The sequence below is a fragment of the Ptychodera flava genome, chromosome 7 (genome assembly GCF_041260155.1).
Source record: "Ptychodera flava strain L36383 chromosome 7, AS_Pfla_20210202, whole genome shotgun sequence".
Taxonomy (NCBI): Eukaryota; Metazoa; Hemichordata; class Enteropneusta; family Ptychoderidae; genus Ptychodera; species Ptychodera flava.
Window position 1 is genome coordinate 17,123,473 of NC_091934.1, and position 13,297 is coordinate 17,136,769.

At 35.2% G+C, this 13,297-nt stretch overlaps 1 protein-coding gene across 1 annotated transcript in view; it reads left to right on the forward strand.

Moving 5' to 3' along the window:
* The window catches only part of LOC139136888 (DNA ligase 3-like), a 41,082-nt gene extending 30,475 nt beyond the window's left edge, over positions 1–10,607 (forward strand). The window contains 5 exon segments of the mRNA XM_070704732.1: positions 2,744–2,890; positions 3,516–3,782; positions 4,218–4,337; positions 5,668–5,829; positions 8,153–10,607. Coding sequence (XP_070560833.1) covers positions 2,744–2,890; positions 3,516–3,782; positions 4,218–4,337; positions 5,668–5,829; positions 8,153–8,230 — 774 coding nt within the window. The 3' untranslated portion in view covers positions 8,231–10,607.
* The last annotated feature ends 2,690 nt before the right edge of the window (positions 10,608–13,297 follow it).

Here is a 13,297-nt window from a genome sequence, read left to right on the forward strand (position 1 = left end):
AATGTCAACTTGCAAAGCCATACAGGTAGTCTTTATAATGCCTATCACAACAGCTGCGGCAGTAAGGTTTCCCAGGAGAAGACAGTACGATTCAGTGTTTGAAATTACTGCCCACCTACGTGCAGAACGCAGGTAACGTTGGAGTCTACTGCAGCTGGGAAAAGTTAATTCGGCCCAAACCAGTGGTTGGGAACTTTAAAGACATTGACTTGAGCAAACTCTCAAAATCAATCGGTTTTAACCCTTTCACCCCCAGTTCCCTGTATACAGGTCCAACTTTACCATAGAAAACAATGGATTTGGGACAAACCATGGTGGTGAAAGGGTTATTTAACTGACAGGTGACAGTTTTGATAGATGGTTAAATGATTGAGAAAATAAAAGGCAAAATACTATATTTTTAACATAGCCTTTTCATGTAGGGGAAAGACAGCATGCAGTTGCTAAAATTTCATGCACAGATGACTGCACTAGACTCAGACTTGGAATACAATTCAGCTAATGCTTCTAACTCTCACTTTATTCATTCTCAGTGACAGACGTAGATGTTGATTATTCCGAAAAGAAAATGTAACTACATCACATTCAGCTCATCACGTAATTTATATATTCTGAGCATAAATTCTTACCGTCTAAATTTCATTGAACCTGGCATTCGGAAAAAGTAAACGCTATGAAGACTTGGAATACAATTCAGCTAATGCTTCTAACTCTCACTTTATTCATTCTCAGTGACAGACGTAGATGTTGATTATTCCGAAAAGAAAATGTAACTACATCACATTCAGCTCATCACGTAATTTATATATTCTGAGCATAAATTTGTACCGTCTAAATTTCATTGAACCTGGCATTGGGAAAAAGTAAACGCTGTGAAGGCTGGCAACTTTCTTGGAGGGCAGGTAACTTTTCAAAGTTACCAGCCTTTATGTGTGTGGTATATGATCTATATCAAACACTGCACTCTTCCTCATGGTAACTGTTGCCCGGTACAAAATACACCTGAGATGTACACGCCTAAGATGTATCTAGGCTGTCTTTCTGGAAACTTTGCATCAATATTGGGAATATATTGTGGGAAATTCTTTGCGTCAGCCCTATATCTTTACATGTAAACCAAAATTTTCCTTGCGTCAAAAGCAATTTGTTTGCGTCATGGCACGTCATATTTGCCCAGAGGGCACACTGATTCCGGGAAATCTTATGATTTGAACCTTTTGATCAAAAGGCATATTTTTAGCACTGAGCATTGTTAGGCCTGTATTTAACCATATTTATCAGCCATGCACCCATGGAAATAACAACCAAGAAAGAAAACAGTTTTAATTAATTCCGTGAAACCGTGTTTCTAGCTGCTGGTGTTCAGATTAGGGAAAATCAGATTTTCCATTTGTTTACTTGTGATCTGATAAAAAATCTACCACTCTAATGTAACACATGTATGGATTTTTCCATTAAACCATTCACCATCGTGCTTTGTTTCCAACCCATTGTTGTCAATGGTAAAGTTGGACCGCTTCACTGAGAAATGGGGATGGAAGGCTAGTGCAGAAATCCATAAGACAGTTTACGGTATATGAAGAAAGAACGTCTGGTTCAATCCTTGCCTATGTATGATAATCTCTGACCATACAATATCATAATTAAAAGTGAGAATTCAGTACTTTACCACCAAAAACAGGTGATAAAATCGTAGACACTAAGTAGGTCTATGATAAAATATAATACTGAACATTACTAACTACAAGAAAAATATGAATGTTAATTGTTGCAAAGTAGTGATACTTAAAAAATGTTGCAATTGTGAAAAATTTCTTGTTTATAAGCATATATGAAAAGATCCAATAAAATGAATGTGTATGTGTAATAATATAAGTATACGTGTATTTGTCTGTATGTGCCTATATACTGGTATGTGCAGTTATATGCCTCACATACAACACATTACACATGCCATAGGATTCAATCGTAATATGTTGATAACAAAGCAGGCTGCATAGTCACCAGTAGACTGAAACTCACCAGTGATTCAAACAAACTGAGAAGCCATTCAGTGACAAAAATTGTTATTTTTACAATTTTTGGTCAATCATGGGAATCAAAGATATGATTATCATGGCAAATCAAACCAAAAAATTTTGGAATAAAATGATTTGGGAGAGGCATATAATAAATACATAGCTCAAACAAGGGACTATGTACCCTTGTGACAGAAAACCATTTGCCCTCCCAATGTCAGGCAAGAGGTCACCTGCCCTCACCCACACAGTAGCTTTTATGGGCAATATCAGTGATATATTGGTGTGCATGTATATACAGAATGTACCTTATGTATTTATGTATACTATATATATTTGTGTTTATTTGAATGCATATATACAGGGTATATATGCTCCTGAAAAGCCCTGGAACGTCTTGGAAAAGTCCTTGAAAATGAATTTGAGTCTAGGAAGGTCCTAGAAAATTGATAGTCCATCCAAAATTTTCAAACTTGACAAAATGATCAGTTGTAATATCATAAAAATGGTTATGAAAATGATATACAAAACTGATATGTTGTATAAATGATATCTTGGATATTGTATTTTGGATCTCAAGAAACCGTTGAAAATTGCTGAAAAAGTCCATGAAAGCCCTGGACTTTGAGTGTATTGACCCAGTACAGTATTTATGATATCCATGTATGTTGAATGGGTGTAGTTTTGTCAAAGCTAATTGTCTTTCACAAACCATTGCCTTACAGAATGCTCCAGTGTGGGAGATTACAGGTGCTGAATTCAGTCATTCAGATACGCACACTGCCGACGGCATATCCATCCGATTCCCCCGCTGTACCAAGGTCCGTGATGACAAGTCATGGGAGGAAGCAACAAATTTGCCCAGGCTAAAGGTAGGCACAAACCTAAGACTTGACTGAGTGGGTTAAAAATGTTTAGCCTTTTCATTATAAATCGTTAGTGAAATCCAATAATTCTCGTCCACATTACAGCCATTCGTCTGTAAAAGTGGGTAGTGTTTATGTGAAATACCATTGCACAGATTAATGATCCTAGCAGCTTTCTATAAATTTTTTTTCACTAATATCAAAATTTGTCAAAGCTTTCACTTGTTATCATGATATTTCAAAAAATATGAGAACTTCCTGTTAAAAAAACCCAAATTATATTAGGTATAAATTTGATAATTCAAGAAACAACTGTTGTTTACTGTTACAGTAATGTAATTTTGATAGTTCAAAAATCAAAGCAAATCAAAGGACTTGCTGAAGATAGTTTTATCCTTGGGTTCAAAAGATTATTCAGCATACTTTCAATTACATTCAATCTGTTAATCACAAAATGAAACCCCTTTTGATTAAAAAGGATGATTCAATGGTAATTTGAAGGTAATGGCTCCATGATTGTAAGCTTGCACAATGTCATTCAGAAGAAATCATGAAATTTTCATGACTACTAAATGTTTTTTTTCAAGTCAAGGTAGAGCAATCAAGTCAATCTCAACCATTTCTGTTTCAGTTGCTGTACAAGAAATCCAAGGAACACTCGGACATCCCCGACATGATCGGAGGGACGTCCAAACTCAAAAGATCAGATGAGGACAACAACAGCGGTGTTACTTCAATGAGTCCGTTTAAAGGAAAAGCCAAGAAAGCAAAGACAGACAGCAACGGGGAGGTGGCTTCACCCAGCCCATCAAAAGGAAAAGCTCTAGCCAAGAGGAAACGAGAGACAGAGTATAATGAAGATGAAGATACAGAGGAGGATGAGCCAGCTCTCAAGAAGGTAAGATGTAGTGTGAACGGAACACCTCCACAGTGTATAGAGGGTTCTTTTATGACTTTAGAAGAATACAGAAACTGTTCATGTGACAGGTATTCGAATATCTATATCTTTAAAAAAGTGACAAATTGGCTACAATGAGGTAGTTCTCGTCTTCTGTCTACTGCATGTTGAAATACTGAGTACAAAAATTCTGCAAATGTAAGAACATGTGTACAATATTCCATGTTATTATCGACAAAACCCTTTCTAGTCTGGATGAAAATCAGTTTTCAACAAATACAATGGACAAAACACACCTAGAGATTGTATTGAGAGGTTTAACAACAGGCATTTTGAAATTACTCTAGGAGTCATTCAAGATCCTGTATTTTGCACTGAGAACAAAAATGGTGGGGAAAGACATCAGTTACAGCTTACGGAACTTTTTCATTTCAGAGAACTCCTTGCAAGTATGGACCTGACTGCTACCAGACAAACCCTAAACATTTAGAGCAGTACAACCACTCAAGGAAAACGGCTGCGAAATCACCAAGGAAGGGTGTCACACCCTCCAAGGTATGAATCAAAATGTGGATCACTCAGGCTGAAATTACTTGGCTCAGTGCCAAGACACCTGCATGCTATATCATCTTCATCATTGTCAACTGTCCAGGCTCTATTATGCTGGAAAACTACTAAAATATCCAGCTATCATGGATGACATTGTCCCATTTTCATTTACCTGCAATCACTCAAAAAATTCTCTTTACCCACTCAGTGAATAAACGTTGATGGTAGTTATGGTGGAAAGGTGGTTTAAATCAGTTTTAAAGTATTTTTTCAAAGTTAAATAGCATGTCTGTGCATGAAGTGGCTTTTCCAATTTCAAGTTTGTCATTGTTCATTGTTCAACAAATCTTACGAAAGCATCATCAAAACATAATAAATACTCCAGTATTATATTATCTGAAGAATTTAAAGAAATTTTATTTTAGGTTTAACTCTTACCAATTACCGTAAAGCTAATTCTTTTAACTAAGTACCTGTGAATGTGATATTTAATGACAGAGTAACTTGTAATCATGAGGGAAGTCATATTCTCTTAATATTTCAACCCACTCTCACTGGTCTCTGCCCTCTAAAGCATTCATGCACACCAAGCATCGATCCAGTGAACGATTCTCTCTTCCGATTCATTTCACACCCAAATTGGACAAACTCTCAGCCCTTTGAGATTAATCTTTGCTGATGTCTTCACTCTTTGATATTTCCGTTGATGACAAAAGTAGGAGGCTGACCTATGCACTGTCCTGCAGGCAGCTAGTCTGATCATAGACCCCCCGAGGGTCTATTGTCTGATTTCAAGCGTTTCCTGTCATGTTCTATCATTGCCTGAAGTGCGGATATCAGCACTCATACCGGACCAAAAACCCTGTGTAAAGGAGACCCTGTGTAAACTGAACAGGGTTCTTTTCTGTACAACTGTCGTGCTTTCTTCATCACTGTGATAACAGTGTTCCTCTTGAAGAGAAAAAACAACATTTTTATTGACACAAGGACACAAAGCTATTTGACGTATTGAATTATGAAAAAATCAGAAAGGAACGAACAAAGTATGTTTTTTGTTCGAAGGATTTTGTTCTTGTGTGAGTGTCAACAGTACATCTACATAACTTGGTTTAGTTCTATTGGCTACATAGCATTACCATTGACCCTGTAAAATTTGATATTGGTTAGTCGTGTATGGGAATTTACAATGCCATTTGAACTCTACAAATTGTGAAGGACCAGAGAGGACTGTGACATCCAGATTTTAAAGGACCCATGGTATCTGTAGTGACCCAGAGGTTAAAGTTCACTCATATGATAGCCCATGGACCTTTGTCTATTTCTTTTTCTGTTTCAGCATTTGCCAGATGTTTTCACCGGTATGCAAATTTACCTTCCCAAGTCAACGTCCCGCCACGACCTGCTGAAGCGCTATATTATCGCCTTTGACGGTGATGTCGTTGCCGACTACGATAAGGACATGGCAACTCATATATGTGATGATAGTGATGACAAAAAGGTAGGGCATTAATATCAAGTGGTTGTTTCTTGTTGCCATGACAACGGTCTCCCTGGTATCAAATCATTGCCAAGAAACTCTGCTTTCAACGTGGAAGGGGAAGTAATTAACTTTTGAATACCAAAGTCAATTTTTGTCGCCTTTATTAAATATACCTCATCAATTTTTAGCTACTATAGACTATAGTCTATAGAAGCTATTGGGATGGGTATCCGTCCGGCGTCCGTCGTCAGTCTGTATGTATGTATGTATGTATGTATGTATGTATGTATGTCCGTTTGTTAGGCGTCCGTCCACTCAAATATCTTGAGAACTGCAGTACTTACTGATTTGATATTTGTTGTGTAGATGAAAAATATGATTTTGAGAAACTATTTTTTTTATTTTTTGATATTGTTGAAAATAGGCAAATTAATGCCAAAAAAGGTGTTTTTGGTAAAAAATCTTCTTCTTCATAACCGCTGGTCAGACAGCTTTGTTATTTGGTATACAGGTCCCTAGGGATAACCCAACTTAGATTTGTTCAAATTGTGATGAAATATGCAAATGTGTATTTTTAAGGAATTTTTTTGTCATTTTTGGTCAAAATTTGACTTACATTGTATGTAATTATTGTACTGTATAAACCCTATCAATTCACCCAGAAAAAAATAATTTAATAAGATTTTAAATAATTGAATTAATTAGGAAATCATCAAAGCCAAAATTATTTTAGTGTGGAATTATTAGAAAGTTCAACTTTTTTTGACAGTTCATAGTGAAATGCTTACCATCTTGGAGGATTAAAACATGTAAGGCAACTTTCCTGAATCCCAACTTTGATATTCTGAACCACCATTTATGTTATCTAAAAGAAATTGCTCATAATAGTTTGTCATGATAGGGTGGTCAAATAAATAGAGATATAGAAAGTTCTAATTTCCATTTATGGTTGACTTGGTAAGGATAAAATAAGATTACTTTTTGAGGAAAAAATTGAGTGGTCAATTAAAAGAGTGGTCAAAGTGATAGGGTTTTTATGGTAAAGCTTGGCTGTAAGATTCCTCATGTGCTATTTATAGCAATTATGCAATCTGTGTAAACAGTGCAATGAAAGTGTAACATGATTCCTTATAATGCTTTTGATGACCTTGAACTTCTTAAGTTTCAAACATTTGTCTCTTCAGTGTGCTTTCTCTGAGTACGCACAGTCTCAACTTATTCAACAGAACTTACTTACAATGTTAATTTGAAAGTTAATATGTGCTTGGTTAATAGGATGAAAATACTGATAAAGGTAACCAGCTCAAGATTCTTTATAACCTGACAGATATGCTGGGTTTTTTTTATGACTTAATCTTTATTTAAGCAAGTCTTGTTTACTTTAATTAGAATGTAATTAACTCTGGTTTATTTGCTATTATAGACTATTATAGTCTGATGAAATATGCAAATCTGTATTTTTACGGAATTTTTTTCCATTTTTGGTCAGGCCATCCTGAAATGAGCTATCAAAGATATCCACCTTCTTCATCAATACATGTGTCACAAAAGGTTAACACAGCAGAGCTATGTCAACTGTTGAGTCGCTTGTTTTTTGTAAACCGCTGGTCAGACAGCTTTAATATTTGGTGTACATATCCCTAGGATGACCTTAGTGAGATAATTTCATACAGTCAGGAAATACTTAATTTTGTATCCATGTCTATAGTAGCTTCAGGGACTTTGGCCCTATGTTTTTTAAATTTCTCGCCAAAATTTTGATAAAAAACTATAGCCAATGAAATTTGATGTCCATTTGGTCCAAAATTATCAAAAAAAAGCAGAAAAATCCATAAAGATTGGTAAAATGTTACACTTTTTGGAGGGAAAAAATTTCAGCTGTGATATCCAGATCAAAGGGTTAGTGAAAACCCGTGAACGGTAAATGAAGGTTGGAAACGCAAAGCCAAAGAATGATAAGTGGCATTTTTTGAGAAAAAAACCATTGCAAAATAAATTCAGACTGTGATTGTGTATCATTCATACACTCTGTGTCCTTGGCATTACTGTGGCATGTAGTGAAAATATAATAAACTGAAGAAATAACTTGAGCAGACTGTCACATAAGTGGTAGGCTGTTGCGTAGATCACGTTGGCCTGCCAGTAAATCCTGACAAGAAAAACCAATTGACTGGGGGCTGGTTTATGCATGTGTTATAATTATCCACCATTCTGAATGTTTCAGTAAAAACACTGATATATTCATCAAAAGTATGAACATTTCCATAATTGAATTTGAAGTCTGAATATTTTGAAGAAAACAGCTTTAATGTAGTGAATTGCTATGTATTTCTCATTTCAGAATATAAATTCAGACAAGCATGTGACGTCGGACTGGCTATGGGAGTGTATCAAGCACAAGAAACTGGTTCCAAAGTAGCTGTGCCAGTTGGCAATATTGACAGTTCAGACAGACAGTTAACCAGTCATTCCTGCATTCTGCAATCAGCAAGGCATGTCTCAATATGGCAGGGTTCCACACTGAGAAAGAAACATGTCAATTTTATGAAAACAGTTCAGGGCTGACCAAATGGTATAAAAAAACTAAAACTTGACTGAACTGTTTTGCTGAAGGCAAATTAATCCACACCAGTGCCTGAAAAGTTGGTCTACCAGCAATAAATTCTTGCCTCTCAACGATGACACAGATGGTTGTCTGCAGCAGAAATTCCCAACCTTCAAGAAAATAGCAACTATTTGACTATATAAATGTAGCATATCAGTACTCTGTGAAATGTAGACTTTTCCTGAAAGAGTTCTTGTAGGTTTTTTGCGCACAAATTTGAATTGTCACTCAATTAAATTTACTGTATTCTTTGCTTAATCCTTTATTTGATATTTTGATATTGCAATCTGATTCAGTCAAAGTAATTTATGCCAGGATAAAGTAATATTTTGTGTGGTCATGTGTGTATTATATCCAAGACCAATAGATGTACATTTTGCAACACACCTTTCCAATGTTGATTACCTTATCAACTCCAACTTTTGTGAAAGCTTTGATATTTTTAGGAGGTAAAAAAGAAGACAAACTGTATACGTAGAATAGAAATGAAAGTGTCAGAGTTGCTGGTTTTTAATTTGTAAGGGTAGCTTTTTTGAAAATTGTCTGTGTACTCAAACAGAGGGGCTTTTATAAAGAATCATTGTGACAGTGGTATGGAGCAGAATTAGTTAATGTATTATTCAGTTTTCTAGTAATTGGCAGAGCTCTTGTCCCCCAAAGTGCATTGGCAATGTTATCATAGTACCTATGCAATCGTCATTTTGTATGTGTTTCTGTGATTATGTAGCTGAGTGTGTGAGTGTGTGTGTGAGACAGTACTGAAATTCGGATTGATGAGTTTTCCTCTTTCTATCAAATTATTTAGAGTGATTATTGTACAAAAGTGTTTGAGTCATTTAAACAGTGAAATCTATCATATATTCTGAAACTAATGATGTTTTCCATTTATTATCTGCATAATTAAATATCCCATTTATGGCTTTGTTTTGTTCTGTACAGTTCTTTTTTGAAATGCTATAAGTACTTTTTCTGTGCTTTCCATTGCAATAGATAATAGAGCTCATCCAATACAAATTCAAATTTTCAGAAATGAAATGTAAAAATGACTAATTCCTACACTGATTCGTTCAGAAAATACTAAAATCTCAGACCATCTGTGAACAATGTAGTTTTGTTTATCTTTTCAAAAATGTATATATAAACATTTGTCAGACAAACTTTTAAAGTTTAAAGTGTTTTCAGAATTACCCACAGAGTCATTATCGGTACACTACTTGCAAGTCTGTGAGGGTCCTTTGATTTGAAAACTTACTGGAAAGTCATGAACAAGTCCTTGAAAATGAATTTGAACCCTAGAAAGTACTGGAAAATTGATAAGCCACACAGAGTTTTCAAAACTGACAAGATGATCAGTTGTGTTTTCATAAAAATGATATATAAAATGATATGTATAAATGATAGATCAGAAAAAAATGATACCTGGAAAAAGGTATTTTTCACCTCAAAAAAGTCCTTGAACATTACTGAAAAAAGTACTTGAATCTTAAGAAACTTTGAATGTATTAAAGGACCCTGTAACTCAAACTATGTTTTCAGTCAAGCAACCACTTTGCCTATCTTGTGTGTGTGTATGACTGCTGGAACAATCCCAATAATTTGGTTATGTCTCCAAATTGTGTACACTGTTTTGCTTTACTAAAGTCAATTGCCAAAAACCCCTGAGAATTATTGAGTAGGAGGACTGTGAGAATTTTAATCAGTTTTTGTCATCAGGTGGTGGATAATGTATTTTGCCAGTGTACAGTTTACTTTTTCACTTGGATTTGCAATTTTTGGTTCATTAATTTCAATTTTACTCATTCTTGTTTGAGAAGAAGCTGTGAAGACTAAGTTACAAACTCACCATCTCAACAGTTTTCTCCACATATTATACAGCTTGTAAGAGCTCACTCACGATAAATGATGAAGTTTAATTTTCATTTTATTGTTTCGGGGAAAATTAAAAAATATACTTTGTTCTATAGAGTTAATGTGAAAATGCCAGTTATTTTGATTTTCAGCTGCTAAATGTGGTATTTGCATTTCTATTAGGTTAAAAAGTTGCACTGTAGTAACTAATTTTTTTGTACTTTTTTTCAAAGAGAACATTTTGTAGTTTCTCTCTGAAAGGTTTAATAGAGCAAAAGTTTAAAAAAATTTAGTTGTTTCAAATGCTCGATACTCTTAGCAGAATAAAAAGAAATTTCAATAACAGCTTGGTCATGTCTTTAGTTATGTGATCAATAGCACTAATTGTGGTTATTGGTGTATGACGAAATATATACTTTGTTAAAATCTTATGGAAACAGATCCTTCTCCCATTGTTCATGTATTCTAAGAAACAAACTACCAGCTCATAATCGATCAGTCCCGACATTCACAGCTTCAGATCTAAGTTTAAAGGTATACTGTCACCTGTTCCAATTTTGCCACAGTTACCATGGAAAGAGAAAATCTAACCAATCACAGATTTTAAGCGGGTGGCCGCTTTTTAAAAACAGCGCCCTCAAATGGGAATTTTGAATACCAAGGAACGCCCCTTTGACCATATATGGGCATATTTAGATTACAGGTGACTGCACACCTTTAAGACTCACTTCTTCAAGAGAGTTTATATGACCTATTGCAAAGTGCCAGTGCAAGTTGCTTGATGGATATAAGGCAGTATATAAATTATTTATCCTATCTTTATGGTATCTTATATACCGTGGAATGTGTAACATTGATTTCTGTCAACAGAAAATTGAACAAATTTTCCCTTTTTGCATCTGTGTTTATTGCTGCAGCATATGGTTGGATCCACAGATGCTTGTGGTTTGATACTACTATTAAAGGGCCTATGACATCATTTCCAAAGTTTTTATTTTTTCCCTTCAAAAACTCAGCTAGGGGACCTGTCTATGGATTGCATATTGAGTCGGTTCGGAAAGATATGCGCGAATGGCGTAATTTGGCTCCTTTTTCATGCCTGGTGATCAGGGGCCTCTTAGCACCCCAGCCAGAACGCACCTCGGGGACAGGTATCCAAACTCTCAAACGTTTATAATTCAGTCTTTTCTGATCTTAGACCACTTGTGGATGTTCATTTTAAAGTTCTATGGTGTGATGAAACTTTTCACCCTCTTAGTTTTTCGAAATTCGAAAATTTTATTTTTCTCCATAGAGTTAACACAGTATCGCAGCCAATTGAATTTTAAATATCGGTAAATCGTGGGTTATTTGTTTCTAGTACCAAAATTTGCACTGCGACCCCCGATTTTTATAATAGATTTTGAAAGAGAACTGTTGAACGAATAAGGAAAGTTTTGAGCAAAAGTTTAAGTCTTCCACTTTCGAGGCGCATACTACCTTAAAAATCAATCTCATCACCCTTGGAAGCTTGATATCTGTAAGCCTTGTCAAAAACTTCAGACAAATATATATTTTAGTGGCAAATTAATGATCATGTGGAAATAGGACTCAGAAATCATTGGGCACTGTGAAACCATCTGGGAACTCTGGCTACTTGCTTGTTTGCTTATACGTGTTTGTTTATTTGTTACGTTACGTTTATGGTTATATTCATATACAATAAAGAACTTATAAAGAGTTGTATTCTTGTTCATGTTTGTCAATAAAGAATGGTGTTTGTTTGTCTATTCGTTTTTAAATTTGTTTATTTACAAATAGAGTCAATAAATGATACTTTAAAGCTTCGAATACAATCCGACATATATGAAATAAGGCATACTTCCTCTACCACGAGGGGTAAGATCTCACTTGTGTCCACCATTCTCTCTGAATACTCCCCTTTGTAAATGGGAAGTCGATATTGCATTTACGTAAGTATTTGAGGATTTCGCCTTTAACGAAGCCAGTGAAAGTTGCTAGCGCTATTGGGTGACACGATTCTCTATGTAAAAATTAGAATATGTCTGTTAGTTTAGTTTCCGTTTTAATGCCGAGAATGCCTTCTTTGTGATATATCTGCACACTTTGAAATTACGACATCGAGTGATGTAATTTTTCTGTTTCATGTGTTTTCAAATTGGCTTTAAAATGAAAATTTAAATGTCGGGTGCATTGTGTTAATTGTATGGATGAAATTTATTAGTCCGGTTTTTGATCCGAGATAAATCGCGAAGATATCATCTCTAAATCTTTCCAAAAAGGGGATGTTGTGGTGGTGGTGGTTTGAAATTATATTCTTTTCAAGATCATGAAAAAGTAATGTCGGAAATTTCTGGTTTCTATGCGTTTGTTTTCGCACATAGTTTTTATTGATTCATGTACTTTATCTTATTTACTTTCTGTTCTGTGTCGTCTCCGTTTAGTTTTGTCAAGGCCCCTCCATGTACGTAATCTTTATGTTGACGATTATGCCTCGATCTTTGTAAAAAAGGTTTGATTGTAATTTGCTTCTTGTTTGCATGTTTATGGCGACCTTTTGGGCACTCGATATGTTATGTTTCCTGTTGTGAAAGGATATGTCCAGAAGTGCGAGTTTAGTCGCTTCAAGATTACTTTCACGTTTTTTTTCTTTTGTCGGGGAGTCCTGTTTAAATTGATTTTTTTCTTTGATTGGGTGTTGTTTACATTGTTTGTGTCTATAGGTAGCACAGTCTCATCTTTCGACAATATTTGTTGAATCACGAAGTAGTTGTTTTCTGTTTATTTTTGCTTTGTTTCTTTGGATAGTGAGGTGGGGAGCCTCTTTCACGTTTTTAGACATTCGCCATATGGCTTTCCCATACATACAAAAACAAAACCAAAAAAAACCAACAAATATTACACATTAAACATCCTCAGACACACATATCTAAAACGAAACAAATACTATCGCACCACAAACTCTTATGGATAGTGAGGTGGGGAGCCTCTTTCACATTTTTTATACACGTGATCCAAACATATGATATACAT